Raw genomic sequence first — 25,951 nt, 5'->3', positions numbered from 1 at the left:
TATATTGGACCTGGGTGAGCCTGGTGCAACAAGCTTTTCATGTCAACATGTACCTGGTGCAAGTTAAATCCAAACATCGAGCCCTGCACCTGACTAGATTGTGTAGCGTAACATTATGATAGTGTTAAGCATAGCAAGGTAGCTAGAACATTTAAGAATTTATGTCTGTGACAATATGAACATTGACAGCCTATTTCCAGACTGAATGTTCCATGTTGTCACAAAGAAGTAGGCTGTTATCATGGTCACCTACCTCCCTCCATCATCACTGGAACAGGGTACGACATGTGTGGCTCGCCAGGAGCACTTCCCCTGATGACTCTCTATAGCAGTCACTTTAACCTTATCCCACCTCCTGGGCCGGTAGTTGTTGACACACACCTCGGGGGTAAAATACACCTCCCCATCAATATACCCATGATCCTCCATCGCAGCCGAAACATCTCCATCAAACGTCCATTGACGTAAAGGCTCAACATTGACTGCTGATACTTTTTCCTCATCTTCCGATAGTTTTAATGTTTCCAGCTCGGCCGTTACCCAGTCACCTCTACAGGGTTTGAAATTCTCAACACAGTTTTCTATTTCGAACTCCATTTCACTGTTAATCATCCCAGTCTCTTTCCCAAGCTGTGTTATTTTACCAACACAGGCAGATTTACGTTCTACTTCGGTTTCTTCTTCCTCATCCTCCCATGACTTGGAAACAACTGTTATTTCTTCTGCATACCAGCCTCCATCTTCATACTGTTGCTTAGCAACAACGGAAACAGCATCACCAACTGCTGGCTTATGTTGCCCGTCTAAAGCGAAATAGATTTCTCCATCAACAAGCCCATTTTCACCAAACACATGCGTAACTTTGCCATCAAAACGTCTAGTATTGAAAGCCTGAATCTCTTGCTCCTTGACGATAAATGAGGAATCTGGCCATTTCGATTGTACATTATCTGTTCTGGTTTCTGAGTCATCGTCTTCATTCTCTTCTCGATTAAAGAAGTAGTTAAATACACTTCCCAGAGCAGAAAACATCTCTGTTCTATATCAGTGTTGAAACTGAAAACAGACAGGGTTTTGTTTGACATTTTCTCAACCAGTTACTTCCTACAGAAAAATGAGAATGTTAGAAGACCAGTTGTAATCAAACTGTAAAATTGGTGGACGTTCCATGTCATGAAATTCCATCCTCTGGGGGAATTCAACAACAAAATCAATCTAGTCTTTTAAAGGAATTTAGAAGTGATAGACAAAAGGAAGAGAATTTATGGATGTCAACTTCTTTATCACGTTTATTATGAGGAACAGCGTTTCGGAGTATATGTGTAAGAGTGAATATTATCCTACCCTATTTGTTATACCGAGGATGAAATTCCCTAGTGTCAGGATGATTCTCCCTAGTGAATTTGAACACATACTAGTGTGTTTAATCCTATCCTATACTCTAGAGTAAAACTTTCCCCAGGATAATATTTAGGTAGGATATAATCCTTGCTTATATATGCTTACTCCTTCATAAATACTATGAGGCAGAGAACATATATATGTACCTGTAAGAACAAAGATATAAGATGACAAAGGTGGAAACTTAACAAGGGGAGCAAACAGATATTGGCACTGATAGGTGATTCGCAATGGACAAAAGGAAGCCAACACTTAACTTAGCACTGATTGGTAACAGGCAATGGACAATGGGCAAACAGAGGCCGGGGGTAATTAACACTGAAATCTAAGTTTATACTCCGAAACGTTGTGTTCCTCACAATTAAGAAGTTGACATCCATAAATGGCCAGACTACATTTACCCAAACCAGAGACCGATTAACGATTTCAATATATGGTCTCTGACCAAACACAAATGTCGATAGTGACCTATCTCTGTGGGTATAAGGAAATCATGAACCATATCCCTATCAATCAGTGTATTGTATGTGTTTGGGGAAATAACTGATTTATAGCCAATGACATGAGAATTGAGAATACTCTCCTGAAATTGTAGGACCTACAGTGTTAGAGAATGTCACCACAGAATGCTCGTTCCATGACACAAGGACAGCCCCATGGTCCAGTGGGAGAGCGGAAGGTCGGCGGTTCGTCATACCAAAAGACGTTTGATGGTACTGGTTGTTACCCTGCCTGGTGCTTGGCATTAAGGGGATAAGGATTGCTCGGAGTGGGGGACCCGAGTTAAAACTCTGGCATGGCATCTCTGTTATAAGACCTGGCATTAGTCCGGATTAGTACAAGCAGAAACACACTAACCCAGACAAACATGCATGCACATTACTATGTAAATGCAATGTTAAACCCCATTTCAACTCACCCTACCATGACACAAATCCATGTCTGAAAAAGCTGGCTAAGGGACAGAGGCATCTTAAGTGAACAGGCCCTGTAATACTTAATCCTATCCAATGATGAAATGGGGTTAAAACGTCGTATTCAAGATTATTGCTCCATCGCAATGTGCATGCACATGTGTAAATGTCACTGCTTGTACTAGCACAGACCAATGCCGGTTTTATAGTGCCAGCTAGCTCACTGAAATACCATGCCACAGATTAACATGCACAATATCCCTTTCAGACACAGTGTAATGCCAAGGACCAGGCAGGAAAACAACATGTCCCAACCATGCCAACTTTAAACATCTTTCGGTATGACACAGTCATGGATTGAACTACTGACCTTCTGCTTTCCAGGCAGGCACTCTATCCACTCGAACACAGCCCGAGGCAGTCCTGACTTTTGAAGTTTTTTTAAAGACTCCCTGCCTTTAGAGCCTTTATCCTTTGAACCTTTATTACTATTTAATGACTTTATATCAATGAGAGGAAGTCGTGATTAGGGATAAGTGTATGGCGTTTTACAATTTTTCACGTTTATGTAATTCATTCCAGGATGTAATCGTCTCTGTGGGTCCTTCTTCATTATACCTGCTTCGTGTTAGGGTTTTGAAGGGAGATAAGTGTTCAAATGCACTACGTGTGTTGTGTAAAAGTAACTGCTTGCATCTCTGTTTTAGGCTAATTCTAATGGCTGACAAAAAAAATCACAACTGAAATACACACTCCAGTTGTTAGAGAAAAGAGTAAGGCAAACTAAAACGTTTCTTACAAATGATCAAAACATTTCCGGAGCCATATTTCTTTGTAGCTGTCAGAGAAGAAAAACAGCTGATAAAACACAATGAATCAAATGGCCATTCGTCCGTGCACATCCTTCCAGTCATCAGCTGTTACGACATTTCCACATGCGAGTTGAAATGCAAGGGGAATTCCCGCCTTCCCAGACTTCCGCATAATTTACAACATCCGGAGAACTGTTACTATAAATAGAATATAGCCATCGGTTGTTTTGGTAAAGAAACTATTCACTGATTAATTATAATATCGAAGATATTTTTTATTTATTCATTGCAATTTCATGAGATAAAATTTGGTAATGAAGTATGTGACTAAAACGTAATATAATAATGTGCGTCACTTCCGGTTGTCGAGATACTCTTTGTTGGGATTGATGAAAACATTGGCACACTTGCACAATCTTCCAAAAAGGTTTGTACTTATGAACGTCTTCACGATTAATTTCAGCTGAGTACTTTCTTAACACTATGGTGTATCTGTTCAATCGGAAGTTTGTTTGATAAAGTTCCAAAACATATTTTAAGAGTAGATATTTAATGTCGATGACAGTCATCTGTTTTGTGAGTCATGAAGAATATATTGGCCTGACCATCACAATACAAATAGTTTTCAAGATCCAATATTGAGCAAGTTTCTTCGGTTCGAACAGTAAACACTAGAGAAGATTAATTGTCTTCATGCTGTCATAAATATCCTTTCTAAGTCAATAAACAAACTATTTTAGCATTTCTTTTTCCTCAACATGCTCAATGGGCTCATCATTATCACAGAAGAGGTTGTGGGTCTGGTATCCAGCAATGGCAATCTATGTAGCATGGGTATTGGTGACTCACATTATGATGTAAATTATGAAACAACCCAGCTATCTTCAATATGAACTCATGTTAGATAAAAGTGTACATTTGTTCAAATAAACTGAAATTATGTCAGCATGGTTAGTGAAGTTTTGGAATTGTAAACATTGGCACTGGTTCTCTTTATCATTATTATTCATTCATTTAGCCCTTTGTAATTTACATGATGGGAAAGACTTCCACCCATATCCCCGACCTGAAAGTTTTATTTGTTGATTGCGCTGCACAATCATTTCCAAGGGAAACAACACTTTATATATCCAGGTCTGGTGTGGTGAATGTACTGTATGTTATGTAGTATGCACAGCAAGAGAGGAATGATCAGTTGAGTTGCAAAAAACGTGGATCAAAGGATTAACCGATAATATGATTATTGATTAATCACTGTTATCTTGCACAGTGGATTTTCAAAGTCTTTTTGACTGTTCATAATATGATGTTGACTAATCAGCTAATAGCGTCACCGTTTCACAATGTTTCAAGTCTTGTGTACACTAATTAACAGATCAACAACAAAAACACACGTCAATTTGGCTGCAGCTTTTTATTTTATATCCTTATGTTATGATCACTGGTTCCTTGTTCTTCGATCCTCCAATAGCTGTTGCTTTGCACAGCGCAACAAGAATAGCCTCGAACACAAATTAAACCAGTCGAAAGATCAGTGCATAATAAGCAAATATAAAATAAGCGGGGAAAAAATCTCCATATTTTAATACTTTCAAAGTTGGGATGTTGTTTCCCTTCAAGTTAGAAATAGGATCGATGGAAATCACTGGAAAGATAATATAGATAATGGGCGATGGTTGAGACATTGCTTATTTTAATCTGAATAGGTGTTTGTTTTGCTACAGCAGAGCATTAACAGAGAGTTTATTTATACACATATATCTGCAAGCCAGTTTAGTTCAAGTAGGTATTTACCTGAAGATAATAATCTGTTAGTTTTGCTGACATGGCTGAACCGAAAATCTCTGACCCCAAGACATTGCTAGAGGCTGAAGGTTAAACGTGCAGACTGGTTTGCTTAGTCTAGTCATACTTGCATAATGTTGCTAGGATCTGTAATATTGATGATGGCCTCAGCCCCAAACACCATCTGCTCTCACACATGCTCTCACACATGCTCTCTCATCCACTCTCTCACACATGCTCTCTCATCCACTCTCTCATCCACTCTCTCAAACATGCTCTCTTCTCTCATCCACTCTCTCACACATTCTCTCATCCATATCTCCCATACTCTCTCACACACACTTTCTTATCCACTCTCTCACACAGCTTCTCATCCCCTCTCTCATCCACTCTCTCAAACATGCTCTCTTCTCTCATCCACTTTCTCACACACTCTCTCATCCATATCTCCCATACTCTCTCACACACTTTCTCATCCACTCTCTCGCACAGTTTCTCATCCACCTGCACTCTCAACCATACTTTCACATACTCTCATCCCCTCACACTCTCATCCAGTTTCTTACATATTCTCTCACTTTCTCACACAGTTTCTCATCCACCTGCACTCTCATCCATACTCTCATCCCCTCACACTCTCTCATCCATTTTCTCACATACTCTCTCACTAACTTTCTCATCAACTTTCTCACAAACTTTCTCATCCACCTGCAGTCTCATCCATACTCTCACATACCCTCATACCCTCATACCCTCATCCACTCCCGTCCTTTCTCTCACATACTCTCTCATCCACTATATCACTCTCTCTCATCCACTTTCTCACACTCTCTCCTCCATTCTCTCACACACTCTCTCATCCACTCTCACACATGCTCTCATCTTATCCATTCTCTCACACACACTCTCACACGTGCTCTCATCTAATCCATTCTCTCACACACTCTCTCATCCACTCTCACACATGCTCTCATCTAATCCATTCTCTCACACACACTCTCACACATGCTCTCATCTAATCCATTCTCTCACACACTCTCTCATCCACTCTCACACACTCTCTCATCCACTCTCACACATGCTCTCATCTAATCCATTCTCTCATCCACTCTCAGACATGCTCTCATCTAATCCATTCTCTCATACACTCTCAGATGCCCTCACACTCTCATCCGCTTTCATACATTCTCTCATTCACTCTCACTCATGCTCTTATCCATTCTCTCACAAACTCTCTCATCCATTCTCACACAATCTTCCATTCTCACACTCTCTCACATACAATCTTCCATTCTCACATGGTCTCATCCATTCTCTCACCATGCTCACACACTCTTCCACATAGATAATGTTCATGAGCATGCTACTAAGCAATGCTAAGTGGTTTGTATTTAACATGTTTAATATGTTGTTGTTTTCCTTCAGTTCATGTTAATGTTTGTATGTGAAAGTGAAATATATCATAAATGTGCAACAAATAATGTACCAGTGCCAGTACCAGTAAAGTTTCTTAGATATTTGTTTAGTTATCTGCAGTAGACCATACCCCTATTGTCACATGATTGTGTCACCCTCAACTTCGTTTGGCCATGCTGACTACATGTGTACCTCAGAACAATAGATGACAGTGCAGTGAGGGGGTGCCATGTTTATATCCTACTCATAAAAATAGTGTTCAGAGCTCGAGATAAGCTTTTGGTGTTGTGGGTATTTTACCCATGTATTTTAAAATCTTTGGGTATCAGTAATTCTATCTGGGTATTCAAATTTCTGTTACCCACTAGTTTTTACACATGTGGGTATTTAAGTTAAATATTTAAAAACACTATTCATCTAGTCCCTGCAAACTGGTGTCGCGTGGGTTCAAGAGCTTTATAGGACTAAAAAATACCACGATACTTCCACAAGAAAGTGTGATGGCAAATGATCCTGATGTAACTGTCATCGCTTATCTGTAATGTTCGTTGCGTATTTGATACACTTGGATTCTATTTTACTGCATATTTCTGCATTTCTGATGCGTATTTTACGCAGATACGCAGCTTATCTGGAGCTCTGAGTGTTTCCATTATGTCCATACCTCTTCTACATATTGTATAGGGCTGAGACTGCTAACTTGGGTACTCGGGTCAGGTGGGTCCTACGTAGGACCCGGGTACCCACAGGACTACCCGGACCCGTGGTTAGTCACATGATATCATTCTTCCCGCTGGCGTTTGAAACAGCCAGTCCACCAGGACTGGCAACTCTAAAAATTACCAGTCCCACCTAATCTTTGTCAGTCCCAACTTTCAACCAAATAAATAAATGAATGAAAACATTGCCTGGTTTTTATTCTTTCAACATCATGTTCAATGCAATGACATTATCTCTGAAGTAACTTAGTTAGATCTACATGTCATAATTTTCCCTTTTGTTTTTGAATATTTCGAGACTAAGTCACTGCAAGTATATATCTAACCTCAAAGCAAAGCAAAATGTTATTTCCTTGCACTAAAAATAGACAAGAGGAAAAATATACTTATATGAATATCAATTATTTAATATTTATAAGGTACTTTATTTGCCGGTCCACAGGGATTGGTAGTCACATGAATTACCGGTCCAAGCCTAATTTTACCGGTAAAAAACTGGTAAATACTGGTAAACAGGAACTCTGGATATCTTTGGACTCATCCCAGCCTAATCATGCTAATTATTGTATACATGGTATATTCTTTAAGAAAATAGTACTTTCATTTCATTTTGATAATATTTTGCATGTTCCCTTATCATGCTTATACATTCAGAGCTCCAGATAACTTTTTGAGCAATAGAGTTTTTACTCTAGGGTTTCTATTTTAATTGGGTTATAACATTTTTCACTGGGTAACCAATATTATCATGATTATTTCACTCATTCTTTCAGCACTCTGTTGGGTTTTTCCCAAAACTAGATTCAAGATTCAAAAAAAGAAATCATGTTTTAGATGTATATAACTGTTCTAAATATATAGGTTTGACTCAGAAAGTAAATTAGCTCATAATTGTGTTTCGGAAATTAGCTCTGTGTACGCATGCTGAACAAGTTTTATTGGGTATTTACGTGAGCTGTTTTGAGTTTTTCCTTTAACATTGTTTAATGCACACATTTTTGAAATTAATTGGGTTTTGAATATTTTGGGGGGGTATTTTAGCTGATCTTTGTATCAATACCTGACCTTACGATATCATACATGTACCACTATACCAAATGTTTGATGATTTGTTAAACATCCATAAGTTAACGAAACTATACTACTCCAAAGAAGTTAAGGACCACCTAATTCTTTCATATGCCATGACTATAGTAATATGAAAGAAATGAGTTGTCCTTAATTCATGTTAATTTATTTGAGTAGTATATAACCATGTTAACCCTGATCAAAGCACGAATGAAGTATCTTGATTTGTGTCTCTCGTGACTCAAGTATCACAGTGTATCAATGCTTTCTGAAGGTGGGGGCACGGGTGGCCCACTCGTCTAAGGCACCGCGATTCGCTGTGCAGAGTTGCGTCCCTTGGGCATGCAAGAAACCTATGATTGTGTGTTCGAATCCCGGTTCACACCAATTATGTTTCTAGGTTTGTCAGCACCATGCCCGTGCTCGTGGGTTTCACCAAAGTGGTAAACGTCTGAGACCTGCATCACTTCGGGCTTTCCTCCCACATTAAGCTGACACACCGTGATATAACTGGAATACAGTTTAAAGCGGCGTTAGACCAAACTCACTCACTCACTTTCTGAAGGTGTATAGTGAAATGCCTAATCGTGACCAATGGATATAATTATTTGGGTGAGCTATTTCTTGGGTGATTTAATTTCCTTAATTCCAAATTGTTTTTTATGCATGTGTTTCTGGAGAGAGATGCTACTTTTCTAATCAGACATCTTTTTCATGAAATGTTTTCTTCGTGTCGTACTGATTTTACGAATCGTCTTTTCCAGAATAGTCATCTAAACCTGTCAACCGCAATGTCAACAGACATGAAGAGCCAGAACTCGGAGGAGTCGGACTACAGCGACCAGTCTGATGGCATGGAGGACGACGATGATGAGGATGAGTATCAGGATCTCCATGATTATTATAACGAAACAGACGACCTTGACCTTGAGAAGCCAAAGAAATGTGACGACCCCGAGTACTTTGAGTACGAGCTGCTCCAGATGGAAGACGTGGATAGGCTACTGAACGAGGAAATAGAAGCACTATGTACCCCTCTAAAGGTAGGCTGAGTTGGAGAATAAGTGTACATGGTTGAGAGGTAACTCAGTTTGTCACAGGACTTTGCTGTACACAGTTACTTCCCTTTGCAGCCAGGATCCAATTGTCTAGTATTATATCTTGCCTTGTCCTTACTCAGTTATTTACAGATTACCATTACAGCTGGAATATTGCTGACAGTGGCATATAACGAAAGAAACCAAGCAAAGTGGGACCATCTAAGACCAGTGCCATTAACATGTTTAGCTTTGCCTCCCACATTAAGCTGATCCATCAGATGTTAATCCCTAACTCAGTCTCTGTTGGTTTGGGGGGCACGGGTGGCCCAGTCGTCTAAGGGGCCACGATTCGCTGTGCAGAGTTGCGTCCCTAGGGCACGCCAGAAACCTATGATTGTGGGTTCGAATCCCGGTTCGCCCCGATTATGTTTCTAGGTTTGTCAGCATCATACCCGTGCTCGTGGGTTTCACTGAAGTGGTAAACGTCTGAGACCTTCATCACTTTGGGCTTTCCTCCCACATTAAGCTGACACACCGTGATATAACTGGAATACTGTTTAAACCCAACTCACTCACTCACTCACTCACTCACTCACTCACTCACTCACTCACTCACTCACTCACTCACTCACTCACTCACTCACTCACTCACTCACTCACTCACATCTGTTGAATGTAGATGATTACTTGGGTAAAATATCATCCCGCCCACTGGCCAGTGGTAGAGGAGACAGTTGTTTACCACTTGACTCATACAATATTCAACACAACTTTCCAAGGACATAAGCCAAACTATTTCATTGCTGCTTTTCTTCAGATTACACCATCACTTGCCAAAATGCTGCTACTAACCCACGACTGGAGGAGAGAGTACATCCTGGACGGGTAGGTGCCCTACACCACGTTCCCCTTCACACAACACCTTAACTTTTGTCAGGGGCACAAGGGGCAGTGGGGTAGTGGACTTACGGCAGAACACATGTGCATGCAAAATTTTCTTGAACACAATCTTGAACCCCATTTCCCCTCACCTCACTCCTTCCCCTTTTTGGGGGCGGTTGGGTAGCCTAGTGGTTAAAGCGTTCGCTCGTCACGCCGAAGACCTGGGTTCGATTCCCAGCATGGGTACAATGTGTGAAGCCCCTTTCTGGTGTCCCCCACTGTGATATTGCTCGAATATTGCCAAAAGCGGCTCTCACTCACTCACTCACCATAAGTCCATAATTTCGTTCTTAGGGGCTAATTTTCTATCCAAAGTCTTCATTTCCTGGTGTATTTCACTGATAACATGACCATTAAAAATGATAAAGACAATATTGTACTCGTGTTTGTCGGATTCATTAAAGGAGTAAATATGTACAACCTGTGTCACACATGCTTTCAGGTTCCGTCCCACTTTAAGCATGCATGTTAAGCTGTCATATGGCTGACATACTTTTCTAAGCAGTGGCTATCCCAGCATAGTGGATTATATTGTTGCATTCAGTTAGTTCTGAAGTGGGCATCAAGTTGAAGATGTATATTATCCAGCTCTTACTCCATTATTTGGTTAAGAGATGCTGCATAATGTGTACTCTAAGTTTGAACTATGGAATCTGCAGATAATTTGTCTTGAACATGTTGAGCTTTGGAAAATGATGCCATCTTCCAATTTGTTTTTGTTCTGATCATGAGATAATGAAAGACTATCAGGAAGGTAATTATATTTCAACAACTGGTAACCTAGTAACATAACTTTTGTCATGATTGTTGTTTCTTTCTGTTTCCAGACATCAAAAGGATCCTGCTCAACTTCTTGTCGACTCTAAAATCAGGAGTTCCAAAAAATACGATGTGAGTACCCATGCTGTTCTGTATCAGCTCTGTATGACGAGAACATCAGTGCTACAAACCGGAACTTACCTCCCAGAATAAACTTACCTGTGTTCTTTGTATCTGTACTTGACAGAAGAATACCATAATTTCTTGAGTATAGTGAGCACTTTTTTTCCAAAAAACACAGCTGTGTAGAAGGGGGTGCGCATTATACACGAATTAATGAGTTTTGATGTTTTTTCCCCCATGGAAAGACATTACCGTGAGCACGTAACACCGGAAAAAACATGTCAACAAATCCATACTGAAGTACGCAAATTAGTCATGTAATTGCACTGTCTGGCTATAAAAAGTGTTCTTTGAATATCTTGACTTATGTTTGTAACTTATTTTATTAATTTTATTTAAAGTTCCTTTTAATTTTGTTTTGATTAATTTCGGCGAAATCGTGTGTGAAGCAATCGGAAGATCGCACAACTCACAGCAACCACGGTCGGTTACCGCTATTGACGCCTTGAAACGAATTTTAGTTGACAGAGAATGGATACATATATCATAAATGCCATACTATGAGTCGTTAAAAGTCATATTTGTTTTTGTTGGACGATTCTATGTCAACACGATACTCGCGATCACACGATCACACGATCACATGCACGGGAGCCTTGACGGTGACTGGTCAGACTGATTCCATGTAAAAAATAATACCCGGCAATAGTGATCAGCTGCTTCGCTTAGGGTTATTATTATTTTAAATATGTTTAGTAAAAGCTGCATCTAAATTAACAAGATATTGGAATATATTATTCCTGATAAAAATATAGTTTCAGATACAATTTTTGCCGATCCTTGCATTAAAATCCTGTAAAGTTATATCGTTAGGTGTGACTTGACCGAATCACCGGTAGATTCCAAGAAAACGTGTGTACAGCTGATTGCTGTGTCCGGCTTAGTTTACGAGAAAATACACATGGTAATCTTAATCCCTAGATATAAAACAATGCCTAGCAGAACAAAAAGTACAATTTAAATGGTAAATCAACATGTCTGGTGATTTTTTATCTCGAATTTTGAATTTGTACTGACCAAGTTTCTCATCAACCGTTCGCTTGCCGGACTTCGCTTAAGGGGTGCGGTGTAAATCTTTTATGCGCTTGGTATTCAAAAACATTTTCCAAAATATTGAATGCGCTAGAGTGGGGTGCGCATTATACATGGTACGGTACTTTTGGAGTTTAGTTTTGATGTTCTTATCAACATGATGAATGTTTAATCGTGTGGCCAGAAATATTATTCATAGTCTAATACAACTGCATCAAATGATGATCATAAGTTATTGAAAACAGCTGTCTAACAGAAACAGTGGGCATGTTGTGCATTGTCACTTCTCAGGCAAATGGTAGGTTGTTATCAGTTGTCTTTCAAATGGTACTGTATGCCATTTTTATCAGTTGTCCGACAAGTAGCACTGTATGTCAGTATGGTTTGCCAGAAAAAGGGGGCAAGGGTGGCCCAGTCCTCTAAAGCGTCGCAATTCACTGTGCAGAAATCTATGGTCATGGGTTCGAATCCTGGATTGCCCTGATTATTGTCTCTAGGTTTGTGAGAACTGTTCCCTTGCTTGTGGGTTCCACCAAAGTGGGACTTGAATCATTTCGGGCTTTCGTACCACATTAAGCTGGCATGCTGTGATATAACTGGAATACTGCTAAAACCCAACTCACTCACTCACTCACTCAATGTTCGATAAAGAGTACTGTACATACTGTCAGGATTGCTAATTACTCTCTTTGAATTATAAGACACGAAACTGTCCCAAAGTTGTACATGAGAGGTGTTGCTTTCCTTTGAGAAACTGCCATCTTGGTTGTTACTATGCAAGCAGACAATGTTTTTAAGTTTTATTTCAAGTCTTTGAATAATTTTGATTTCGAAGCCCTCATCATCACTCATTACATACTGTGTGTCATTATCACTTGTCAGACCAATGGTACCATAAGATGTCAGGTAGAGGTTTATTAATTTCATGCCCATTATTTTCCCTCCCATTCTTTCAGGAGATGATGTCAGGCAGCTCCCATGTCTGTCGTGTGTGTGTGTGCCCGAGTCCTAAGGAGAACTTCCACGCCCTCAACTGTGGCCACGCCTTCTGTGCTGATTGTTGGGACATGCATTTCCAAGTCCAGATAAAACAGGGAGTCACTATAGGTGAGTACAGATGGGGGGTCACAGAATCCACATCTCCTTGTGCAGAATTGCCTCCCTTTGTCATTCCAGGAGTCTCTGAATCAAATGGGACCCAGCCGCATCATACCAAAAGACGTTAAAAGATGGTACTTGTTACCCTGCTGGCGCTCGGCTTTAAGTGGCTAAAACAAGGACTGGTCGGCTTGGACACAAGGAAACTTGAATAAATTAAATAGCAACACACATATGGGATAGCACTATATATCACATCTCAGTGGGATAGCACTATATATCACATCTCAGTGGGATAGCACTATATATCACATCTCAGTGGGATAGCACTATATATCACATCTCAGTGGGATAGCACTATATATCGGCCTCAGTCCTGACTAGTACAAGCAGCTCCACACGCATGCACGCACACACGCACGTGTCACTATATAAGTGCAATAATCTTCGACACGATGTTAAGAATCAAATGTGTCAAAGTTGGAATTTTTGAATTTAGTTGGGTAGGGGTCTACATCACATGCAGACAATGATACACACAGATATTTCAATAATACGAAGTATATATTTGGGGGTTTTGTCATGCGGGCCATATATTTGTTTGTGTGTATGTTCCAGGTATCGAGTGCATGGGCAAGGACTGCCCTGTGCTGGTCCCAGAGGACTTCCTGTGCAGTATACTTAGTGATACAACTCTCAGGGACAAATATTCCATGCTCTCCTTCAATGATCTCGTCAAGGTGGGTCCCACTGGTGTCTGTAGCACGTCGTCTAGTTCAGGACAGAATATGTTAGTAATAAGAACTATGATTCATCATTGTCAAGGTTGTTAATGCATTCCAGTGTGAACATGTGAATGTCCTGACCTTGTACTCTTGAGAATTGATCCTCCTGAAGTATGTTTATTAATGGCTACTCTCCATGTGTGAGTGTGTCCAGGATGCAACATTGGTTATGTTGACAGATAAATGTACCGTATATCGCTGTGTATAAGACGACCCCCCTGTACACGCCTTCAAAATCAACCCAAAATCCTATACTCCGTGTATAAGGCGACCTGGAATGAAGCACATCACAAGTTTACTTACTTACTTACTTACTTTGGAGATTTAACGTGCGCTTTCCGACTGATGCGTATTTCGCACACGGGCCCGGCCAGGCCATTTAATGTGTTTCCGAAAGGGGCGAAGGTGGTCTGTGCAACCCAAGAGGGGGGTTTTAGGGGTTGCTTATATAGAATTTGGGAATTTTGAGATTGGAATAGATGCCGATGGGATTGGGGAGGAGAACTAAGGGAGCTGGGTATGGTGGATGTTTGTTTGTTTATGTGATTTTGATTTGGTGAGTTATTGTGTTTTTAGATGCGTTTTATTAGTTCCGTTTTGATTAAGAATACGCCTAAGGCCTTGAAGTTTTCTAGTTTATTTTGTGGGTTTAGTATTGCTTCTAGAGTTAGAGCCTTGTTTAGATTGAGGGTGGTTTGTAATGCGGTTCGATGTGTTAGGTAGTGTGTGCAGTGGATGAGTGCGTGTTCTGGGGTTTCTGGTTGTTTGCAGTGTGGGCAGTTACCTGTAGTGTGTTTTTTAAATTTTTTTAGGTGGTTATTTAGGTTGGTGTTTCCTGTTTGGAGTTTAGTGATTACTCTGTCGATTTTTTTGGATGGATGGAGAATTTTTGGTTTGGTTAGTGGTTTGCTGAGCACTTTTTTGATTTGGCTATTTGAGTTTAGATATAGGTTATGCCATTTTTTGGTGATTTTTTGCTTGTTTACACTTTTAATTTCTGATTTTGAGATGGGTAAGTTTAAGCTTATTTCTGGGATTTTGAGTGATAGTGCGCACACAAACCTTATATATGCAATAAAAATATGTTTATCTTGCGTTGTTTTTTCTACAATGATAGGTCGCGTGTGTAACTCCAGCACACGTCGCCATTTTGTGTTTACACGGTACGACACCAAATTGGTGCCCGTAAAATAAAATTCATTTATGAAGTAATAACATATAACAGACAATGGTGAGTAATTTAATCGCCAATTAACTATGTTGTAACTAACTAGGCTTATGTTTGCTTCACATTCAGCGTGTTTATTCCACAATCACTTGTACACACCGTCTCCAACACTTGTTAATACAACTGTAAAAACAGCGGGAATTGATTTCAGCTTCACCGGTTATCACATGTTAGGTCACATGTGCAATATGCAAATGCTTACCGGTACTTCCGGCTCTCTCCTCACGGATGTTGATTGTTTTACTGTGTCAGGTGGTTTGACCATCTGCATCGAGGCGAGGGTCATTTCAACTTTATTTGCAGAAATTATTAAACTTTATTCAAGGAAAAGAGATACAAATCATGTTTATGTATGGAAATAGTTATTGGAACAGTTATTTAGGACGAAATGCGAAGTTTTATTGTCAAATGCTGGGCTGGCTATCGGACGCCGGTTGACATCGCGAGTGGAAAAAAATGTGAGATCTTCGACTCCGTGTATAAGACGACCCCCCTTCTTAACCCCCTCATTTTAGGTATGAAAAACTCGCCTTATACACAGCGATATACGGTACCTACATTTTGGATCTCCTGACACAGGATGAAATTAGTAGAAAACATTATCTGTGTGCTTCATTTGAAGGTCTGTAATTGATAGATTGAAATATTGATGTATCAAGATAGTTTGTCTTCCAGTTCTGTCATTCACAAAAAGTACACAAAACAAGTAAGAGGCGACTAACGGGATCGGGTGGTCAGGCTCGCTGACTTGGTTGAAGCATGTCATCGATCCCAATTGCGTGAATCAATGCCCATGATATCAATCACTGGATTGTCTTGTCCAGACTTGATTATTTACAGACCGCTGTCATATAGCTGGAGTATTGCTGAGTGCGGCGTTAAACAACAAACAAACAAACAAATACAATTACTACACCTTGAACATTATGAGGATATATGCTGAAAATAGCATGATATGAAACGTTGACATGTTTTAAATCTAATAATTTTCCTCTATTTTACACTACATGGATTAATACTGCAATTTCATGTGTACCTACATATGATGCTTTTGTCTAATTAGCTTATATCTGTGTTTACCTGAAGTGCTCTGTTTACAGAACCACCCGCAATTGAGGTTCTGCCCAGGTGCTAACTGTTCGGTGATTGTTCGTGCCAAGGAGTCCCTTGCTAAGAAGGTGCTGTGTTCCCAGTGTAACAACTCCTTCTGGTGAGTGAAGAAACATGTTACATGCTGTCTGCCTTGGTTTTTGTCTCTTCCTGAATAATGTGATGCCCCTGTCATATAATGCTCCAGAATTGGCTGTGCAGAGTTGCATCTCTTAGTCATGCCAGGATCTGCTGACCCTGGTTTGAATACCAGATTCAAACTGATCATAAAAGCAATGCCAAAAACCTTGATCATGGGTTCGTATCCTAGTTTGCCCAGGCTATGTTTCTAGGTTTGTCAGCACTAGACCCGTGCTCGTGGGTTTCCCAAAAGTGGTAGCATCTGAAACCTGCATCAGTTTGGGCTTTCCTCCTACATTGAGCTGACACACTGTGATATATCTGAAATTCTGTTCAAAGCAGCGTTAAACCCAACTCATGCACTCACACCTATATATGGTTAAAAATTCAAGTCTACACACATCCAAAACTTATCAACACTTTGACTGATAATGCAAATGTTGAAGGCAAGCAGGAGGATGATTTCTGTGTTTGATTTCAGTTTCCGCTGTGGTAACGAGTACCATGCCCCCACCGACTGTGAAACAATCAAGCGCTGGCTCACAAAGTGTGCAGACGACTCTGAGACAGCCAACTACATCAGCGCCCACACAAAAGATGTAAGTGTCCATGCTTGTCCAACTGTGGGGAGTCTAGGGCAGTGTAGATCCCCAGTATCCATGCTTGTCTCTCTGTGGGGAGTCTAGGGCAGTGAGATCCCCAGTATCCATGCTTGTCTCTCTGTGGGGAGTCTAGGGTAGTGTAGATCCCCAGTGACCATGCTTGTCTCTGTGGGGAGTCTAGGGCAGTGTAGATCCCCAGTGACCATGCTTGTCTCTCTGTGGGGAGTCTAGGGCAGTGTAGATCCCCAGTATCCATGCTTGTCTCTCTGTGGGGAGTCTAGGGCGGTGAGATCCCCAGTACCCATGCTTGTCTCTCTGTGGGGAGTCTAGGGCGGTGAGATCCCCAGTGACCATGCTTGTCTCTCTGTGGGGATGCTAGGGCAGTGTAGATCCCAAGTACCCATGCTTGTCTCTTTGTGGGGGTTCTAGGGCAGTGTAGATCCCCAGTACCCGTGCTTGTCTCTCTGTGGGGATTCTAGGGCAGTGTAGATCCCCAGTGACCATGCTTGTCTCTCTGTGGGGATGCTAGGGCAGTGTAGATCCCCAGTGACCATGCTTGTCTCTCTGTGGGGATTCTAGGGTGGTGAGATCCCCAGTGACCATGCTTGTTTCTCTGTGGGGATGCTAGGGCAGTGTAGATCCCCAGTATCCATGCTTGTCTCCCTGTGGGGATTCTAGGGCAATGTTGATCCCCAGTACCCATACTTGTGTCGCTATGGGGAGTCTAGGGCAGTGTAGATCCCCAGTATCCATGCTTGTCTCTCTGTGGGGAGTCTAGGGCAGTGTAGATCCCCAGTATCCATGCTTGTCTCTCTGTGGGGAGTCTAGGGCAGTGTAGATCCCTAGTACCCATTCTTCAGTGTGGTTTACCAGTACCTCATGCTAGTATTGCTAGACCCATGGTTTTCAGTGATATATCAATAATCTTTTTTGCGAAAATAAGTAAAAAATCGTGAATTTGTGAATGTCATATTACGGTCACATTATACAATATAATACATATGGCTTCATCTTGTCTCATTCACAGTGTCCAAAGTGCCATGTATGCATAGAGAAAAATGGAGGATGCAACCATATGGTAAGTTATCAGTGATCATGGTTCACCGGCATCGACAATGGGGACATCCTTGACGTGGTAGAGTTTCTAGATGAAAACAACCATACTGATAATACTCATGATACTTGGGGAATTTGAAAGTTCTGAATATCTGAAAATATTCATAGGTAATATGCCATAAGAGATTTCTCAAGTCTGACTATGCAAGTCATGGTGTTCGAAATGAAACATTGTCATCATGGCCGTCGCCCCAAAGTTAAAAGTTTAAGATATAGGTGTCCCTTGGTTGAAATACTGTAGCAGCAAACCTCAAGGCCCCCCTTCAGTTAAACACTGACAATATATGGGCTATCTGTTCATATTTCATCCTAGTATTCACCTTTATTAAGCAAGATTAGTCCTGGGGCCTTTTCCACAAAGAATCGTAACTCTACACCTGCTATATCGCTTGTCATCCATTTTCAGCAATGTTCCAAATGCAAGTATGACTTCTGCTGGATGTGTCTTGGAGGTGAGTAATCTTGTGGGTAGATTCGTAATGAAACCTTGAAACACCCCGGTTGGTATTCCGGACTAGATGCTGGTCATAAGGTGTGACCAAATGGATGAAATGGTCAGGCTCAGTGCCTTGGTTTATTGCATGACATCATGTCGTCATGTCGTCATACCCTAATGGTGTGGATCATTGCTCACTATATCCATCGCTGTATTGTCTTGTCCAGTTTCGATTATTTATAGGCCGCCATCATATGGCTTGAACATTGTGTGGCAGAACACACACTCACCCACACAATACAAAAAGACATACAGGAAAAAGTAGTTGGTCATCTAAACTTACCCTCTTGAAATATGGCGTTCCAATTCCCACCTTATTCTACGTGATGCTGTTCTGTATATCATTCAAGAAGTCTGGACGTTATTTACACACCACAACACAACACAACAAACACACTCACTTCAATAGGGGTTCACCAAACCATGAAGTCACATCATCTTAAACTATGTATCGGCTAAGTGGAGTTTTGATGTTTACTGTACTGTGCTTGTTATGGAGTGATTGGCTATGCAACAATATAAAGGACTGCTTCCGTGGTGTATCGGCTAGAGTGTCTGCCCGGAGAGCGGAAGGTAGATGGTTTGATCCCTGGTTGCATCATACCAAAAACTGTTACTTGTTGGTACCCTGCCTGGCCCTCAGCATTTTGGTGATAACAAAGGACTGGTCAACTCTGAGTCAGTATTCTGTGTCTGATTGGGGTATATATGTGAGTGAGTGAGTGTGAGTGAGTTGGGTTTAACGCCGCTTTTAACATTATTCATATCACGGTGTGTCAGCTTAATGTGGGAGGAAAGCCCAAAGTGATGCAGGTCTCAGACGTTTACCACTTCGGTGAAACCCACGGGCATGGGTATGGTGCTGACAAACCTAGAAACATAATCGGGGCTCCGGGATTCGAACCCACAATCATAGGTTTCTGGCGTGCCCAAGGGACGCAACTCTGCACAGCGAATCGCAGCGCCTTAGACGACTGGGCCACCCGTGCCCCCTTATATATGTTAAGCTGCTTCTGTGTTACTGCTGTCACCACTACTGTGTCTGTCTCCCTAGACTGGAAGGCCCATGGGAGTGAGTACTACGAGTGCAGTCGTTACAAGGAGAACCCCAACATTGCCAACGAGTCTGTGCTGGTGCAGGCCCGGGAGGCGCTGAAGAAATATCTGTTCTACTATGAGCGGGTGAGTCATCTGTCTTCATTGACACAGCATGCTTCTTGTCTATCTGCTCCATGTCCACACAGTAGGTCACTGTGACTGAGTTAATGGTCATTTCAGCTTTCATGTTCCCTTGGTGAGAATTTTTGGCAGATAGCAGCCTGACCCTGCATTCACTATCAGAAGAGGTGGCGGAAGTGAGGGCAAAATCATCCTCTATATCTCCATGGCTCACATTTCACATTTCAACCTACACTCACTCCTAGATCCATACCCTTGGTTCTTGTGATCTCAAATAACCTGCCATTGATTTTCATTATCCAATTTGATTTGCTATGCTACTCAGACTAAGGGACCAATCAGAATGCGAGTTAGAAATCAGGCTCAATGTTGGGTTGGCGATATCAACAACATGGCAGTCAGTCCCATGATTCCAAAAAAAGTGACTGACACACAAAAGAAAGCCTTCAAACATCTTTCTAATGGAAAGGATGTCTTCATGTCCATTAATACTGGTAGTGCTTTTGTCTCTAGGCAATACGAGTGATCTCCCTTACCTATTTCCATTTTCCTCGACTCAACGTTTGATTGGTTGGTAAACAGTTATTGAAAGTTAAGGGCGGGTAATTTGAGATGGCGAATACAACAGGAATGGATCCAGGGGTTAGTGTTGATTACCAAAATGTGAGCCATGGAGATACAGAGGATGGGTCAAAACTTGTGACTTGGTTAAATTTGACAGCATTGACAAATTGTTAAGAATGGACAATCAGTCAAAACCAGGTTCTTGCCTGTACCACTTGTTGAGTCCCGTTAAATGCTGCTTCTGTCTGTTGGACTCTTAATGATTAGAGAGTGTCTGAAGTTCTTTATTGTTACCATGGTTACCTGTTCACAGTGGGAGAATCATGCCAAGAGTCTGAAGCTGGAGGAGCAGACGTTGATGAAGATCCGATCTCGCATCCAGGACAAAGTGATGACGAACGAGGGCACGTGGATAGATTGGCAGTACCTCCTTGATGCAGCCACGCTGCTAAAGAAGGTCAGTCTTAAACACATATCCTTTTGACAGTTGCAAGATTCAAACTGTGAACATGGTGAAGATACGGCTGAGAATACATGGAATAGGTCTTCAGCAACCCATGCTTGTCGTTTTTATTTTCATTTTCAAAAAAATGTAAAAATCCTAATACTTAAACACAATGCACAAAAAAATGGAAACAAAAGCAAAACGTGCAATGAACTTAACAGTGCTTAATGATGATGTGGGCAGTGCCTGAGAACCAAGACTATTATTTTTTTAGTCTTATGCTCAAGATTTATGTTATTTGTAGCAACCTATGTAAGCAGTTTTTTTGTCCTTCTGGGGGCTGAAATAGGGTTAAAGTACAGGCATGGTTGGTGGCCTAGCAGTAAATGTATGCACCAGTCACGCACAAACTCGGGTTTGATCGCCAATTTATGCCAAGCCCATCTGAAAGTGGTGAGACCAGACTTATTCATCCTCTCTCTCTCTAATGTACACTGATGGAGGAGAATCCTCTGTCCCCCAATACAAGGTGTGTTATCTTGTTGTCTGCCTTCCAGTGCCGATACACTCTGCAGTACACGTACCCCTACGCATACTACATGGACAAGGGAGGACGCAAGCAGCTGGTAAGATGATTTGTACAAACAGTGTCTGTGTAATAGAAACTAGTAATTATTAGGGATGGGTATTGGTGGTTTAAAGTGTATCACAATATTTTGCGATACACAAGGCCGTATTGCGATAAGTAACGATATATTCTATAATTCCAAAATTTGAATTCAGAAAAATCTGAAACATCAATGTATGGATGGAAGTTCACACATAGAACAAAAAAGGATGCTGGTACAACAAAATGTTTACTCATTTAACAAATATGCAGCCATTTTGAGGCCCTGGATGCATGCTCCGGGGCAGCGAAGGTATTTGTCAAGTGTATGACATGAAACACATGATAAAAGTCGCAATTTCAAATCACCCGATATACTGAGCATGAAAAGAATATATTGTGATACGTATCGAGGAAAGAATGATCCTCAATTTACCGATATACCAGTAATACCCTGCACCCTTAGTCATCATTGTATCTTAATTTTATTGTTGTAACCTCAAATGATCTTTATATTAAAGAACAGAAGTAATCCCATTTGAAAAGAGAATCTGTAATCCCACCATAACATAGCATTATTGAAAAGATACATCATGACATGACTGAAAGCGGCCTGCAAACTGTGTGTGTGACATTGTGTCTCTCTCTCTCAGTTTGAGTACCAGCAGGCACAGCTGGAGGCGGAGGTGGAAAATCTTTCCTGGAAGGTGGAGAGAGCTGAGATTACAGATAGAGGGGTAGGTAAACCAGTAACAAAGGTGTCACATCCTGGGAAGGAGCTTGCCAGTACAGCAGGCTCCTCACAGTGATAGCCCATTCGCGGAGCTCTCTATACTATCGCTGCCACCAGTCAAAACTGGTAGGTGGCCCCAACTATGCATGGAGTTGAACTCGCAACCGAATGACTGTTATGTTTACAAACAAGTGACGATTGTCGTGACGCCGAATACACTTACCCCTGCTAAATTACTTTCTTAGTTTGTCAATTTGAATTTCTATTTCATTAAAACTATCATATAATTGATAAATTATGAATGTAAGGGAGAAGTTGGTTGATTTTCCGTTATCTCGAACCAATCTGATTATACAAACAACAAATTAAATTCATCTGGAAAACGAAGCGATGTTACCAAAAGTGTAACAAAGGCGTCAAGCGCTGGGAAGGAGCTTGCCAGTACCAATTAGGGGGGGGAGATAACCCAGTACATATAGAAGGGACATAATCCTGTACAGATTAGAGGGGAGATAACCCTGAACAGCTAGAATGGTTTGGTTTTAGAGTTGCTTTGAACAGTTTTTCAGTTCTATCACAACATGTCAGCTTTTTTGTATGCAGCTCTTAAATGTATACAGTGAGCAGGGGTATGGTGCTGACATATTCAGGGCAAATCTTGGATTTGAGCCCCACAATTTCTATAATCAAAGGTTTTTGGAACATCGAAGTAACTCTGCACAGCAATTTGCTTAGACAACTGGGCCACCTGGACCTCAGGACCATATGTACTGGTGTTCTTGCTTGCTACACGACACAACTACAATAAAGATTGAATGGTTACAATGTGTGATGCAGCTGAAAGAGCATCAACTCAACTGGTAGAGGTGTGGTCAGATAATCTAGTGGTAAAGCGTGCGCTCGGCAGGTCAAAAGGCCGGGTTTGATTGCCCACATGGTTACAATGTGTGAAGCCATTTTCTGGTTTCCCCCGTTGTGATATTGCTGAAATATTGCTCTTAGTGGTATTAAACCATACTCACTCACTCACTGACACAGATGCTCATGCTGTCAGCCACGGGTTTGCTTGGTCAGTCACATGTTCATGTGTAGTCAGTCTTATACAAACCTGTGGAGACAACACCAGCTTTTGTGGTTGTATTTCCCACCTTGTATTGTGTACAGTATGTGATAGTGATGATTTGATTGTTTCAGGACCTAGAAAACCAGATGGATATCGCAGAGAAGAGGAGGCTGACCTTGCTAAAGGATTTCCTTCAAGTTGCTTAACAAGGGCTACAAGTTGTTTTATGTTATTTAAGTCACCTGTAAATCATAATCACTGAATTGTCAAGCTGTTCATGAAAGTTGTCCTCATCTTCCTCACACAAATATCAGAAAAGCGTTAGAAAGTACTGTCATACACAAAATCAAAATAAATCCCAGATTTTCCCCAGGCTGCTTAGTCACCTTCAGGCTATGGTCACGGCTTTCATTTATTGGTGTAATGACTTCGAGCTTCCTCTCACGAAAATACTATCACTGCCAGGATCTCGCTGTCATATAGAATGCAATTTGCAAAACTGGACTTCCAAAAAAGATGGATCCTCTTTAAAGGTGGTTGTACTTCAAGGCTTCTGTGTTAACAAGCCGTCTGTATTATGAGGTGTCTGCATTACAAGGTGTCTGGATCACAAAATATCTGTATTACAAGGTGCCAGTTTTACACACTGCCGCTTTTATGTGTGGTCTGTATTACGTGGTGTTAGTGTTAGAAACTGCCTGTATAACGACATATCTGCATTACAAGGTGCCTGCATTATTGACTTTCTGTATAACATGGGGTCTGCATTACAAGGTGCCAGTGTTACAGACTGCATGGGGTTTGTATTACTAGGTGTCTGCATTACAAGGTGCCAGTGTTACAGACTGCATGGGGTTTGTATTACTAGGTGTCTGCATTACAAGCTGCCAGTGTTACAGACTGCATGGGGTTTGTATTGCTAGGTGTCTGCATTACAAGGTGCCAATGTTACAGACTGCATGGGGTTTGTATTGCTAGGTGTCTGCATTACAAGGTGTAGATATTTGTGGTGGAAGATGAGGGTTGTTGTTAGTTTTGTGTGGAACGAAGCAGTGTAAATACTGATGTAAGATATTGTGTTTCTGTATCCAACATGCTGCATGGATGTGCTGAATCCAGTACTGATGGATGTTTGACTACTTTGTTATATCAGGGATGCAGATGTTTACTTTATAACCTCAGATGTGACCTGGTCTTAAGGGGAGACTTTCCCCACATTCTGCCAACATGGTTACTTTATAACCTCAATTACAGTATATGCTTGTCTTAAAGGGAGACTCCCTCACATTTTTCTTAGATTTTATGACCTCAGTTACAGTATAAACTTATTATAAAGGGAGACTTCCCTACGTTCTTTGAAATCTTTATGACCTCAATTACTGTACAGACTTGTCTTAAAGGGAGTCTCCCCTTACATTCTTCCCAGGTTTTATAACCTCAGTTAAAGTATGGATGCATCTTAAAGGGAGACTTCTCCACATTCTTCCAAAACTTATAACCTCAATTACTGTACAGACTTGTCTTAAAGGGAGACTTCCCCACTTTCTGCCCAGATGTTTACTTGATGACCTCAATTACAATATGTTCTTGTCTTAAAGGGAGACTCACCCACATGCTGCCTCAGTTACCATGGTTACATTATAGATTAGTCTTAAAGAGATACTGACACCTGCACCTGTAGCCTGCATCGGATGAGCCCCACGTTGCTGTAAACACAAATACTCAGCTTTCCAGGGTGAAGGATTGTCTCCCTTTCAGCTGATTAGTATGGTATTAGCTATGGTGAAACATGTTATGCTACACAGGAATATTCCATTGTCCGCAGATACCATTGTCTGACCATGAGTGGTTATGGGGTGTGTTTTCTAGACTTGTTAATTCCTTGTAGGTATTTATCATTCAAACAAAAACTTTGTAATATACTACTTAAGAGAAATTAAAGAACATCCAATTCTTTCTTATTCCTATAGTTGATCTGTCATGGCATGTTCGGGTGTTCTTTAACTGCTTTTGAGTAGAAAAAGTTTAAGAACTCCAGATTCTTTCATTTTACTGTAGTTAATTGGGGGCAGTCGTCTAATGCGCGCCAGAAACCTATGATTGTGGGTTCGAATCCTGGTTAGCCCAGATTATGTTCCTAGGTTTGTCAGCACATGGGTTTCACCACAGAAGTGGTAAATGTCTGAGAGCTGCATCACTTTGGGCTTTCCTCCCACATTAAGCTGACACGCCGTGATATAACTTGAATACTGTTAAAAGCTCACTCACTCACTCACTACTGTAGTTGATCTGTTATGGTAGGACAGGGATTATTTCATATATTAGAAAGCTAACCTGTCATGGCATGACAGATAAACTTGTTTAATATGAAAGAATTGGGCTTTCTTTAATTTCTTTTGAGTAATATAGATAAACCTAGGCCCTTTTTTAGTTATCCAATATTAATTGCAGGTGAACCTAAGACGTTAGATGTGTGGTGTTTTGTTTTGTCGACAAGGCGCAGTGAGCACCACAGGTCATACTTCCAGTACCACACACACTCCTGACACACAGTTATATGAAGGGCCGACCGTTGGATATTCTGGGAGGTGCTTTGGATTTAGTATGGAGACTAGATATTCTGGGAGGTGCTTGGGATTTAGTATGGAGACTAGATATTTTTTCACCTGCAGCTGCAAAACCAGATATATTTTTTGTAATTAAACTTTTAAGCCTGAATATGTTTATAAGAATA

The 25,951-nt window shown here is 41.0% G+C and overlaps 2 protein-coding genes across 4 annotated transcripts in view; one reads left to right on the top strand and one right to left on the bottom strand.

Annotated features, from left to right (window-relative positions):
* Nucleotides 1-3,282, bottom strand: part of LOC124121420 (RNA helicase Mov10l1-like) — a 32,189-nt gene extending 28,907 nt beyond the window's left edge. For both annotated transcript variants that reach the window (XM_046484422.2, XM_048396944.1), the window contains exons 1-2: nt 3,115-3,282; nt 254-1,056 (exon numbers count right to left, since the gene is read on the bottom strand). In XM_046484422.2, the coding sequence (XP_046340378.2) occupies nt 254-1,032 (779 nt within the window). In that variant the 5' untranslated portion in view covers nt 1,033-1,056; nt 3,115-3,282. The remainder of the gene's footprint in view (nt 1-253; nt 1,057-3,114) is intronic.
* A 157-nt stretch (nt 3,283-3,439) lies between these two features.
* Nucleotides 3,440-25,951, top strand: LOC124121407 (potential E3 ubiquitin-protein ligase ariadne-2-like). Of its 2 annotated transcripts, XR_006859024.2 has the most exons (16): nt 3,440-3,554; nt 8,880-9,158; nt 9,973-10,040; nt 10,925-10,988; nt 13,028-13,178; nt 13,788-13,909; nt 16,283-16,392; nt 16,894-17,011; nt 18,042-18,092; nt 18,537-18,582; nt 19,681-19,808; nt 20,683-20,826; nt 21,372-21,440; nt 22,075-22,158; nt 23,349-24,156; nt 24,212-25,951. XR_006859024.2 is itself a non-coding variant. In XM_046484406.2 (15 exons), the coding sequence occupies exons 2-15, from the start codon at nt 8,907-8,909 to the stop codon at nt 23,421-23,423; spliced, it is 1,482 nt and encodes a 493-aa protein (XP_046340362.1). In that variant the 5' UTR covers nt 3,440-3,554; nt 8,880-8,906; the 3' UTR covers nt 23,424-25,951. The 2 variants fall into 2 exon arrangements, 1 of the variants encoding a protein (XP_046340362.1); XM_046484406.2 differs by having other exon boundaries at nt 23,349-25,951.

Source organism: Haliotis rufescens, unplaced genomic scaffold (genome assembly GCF_023055435.1).
Source record: "Haliotis rufescens isolate VD_foot unplaced genomic scaffold, xgHalRufe1.0.p SCAF_16, whole genome shotgun sequence".
NCBI classification, from domain to species: Eukaryota; Metazoa; Mollusca; class Gastropoda; order Lepetellida; family Haliotidae; genus Haliotis; species Haliotis rufescens.
This window is presented reverse-complemented; position numbering and strand designations above follow the sequence as displayed.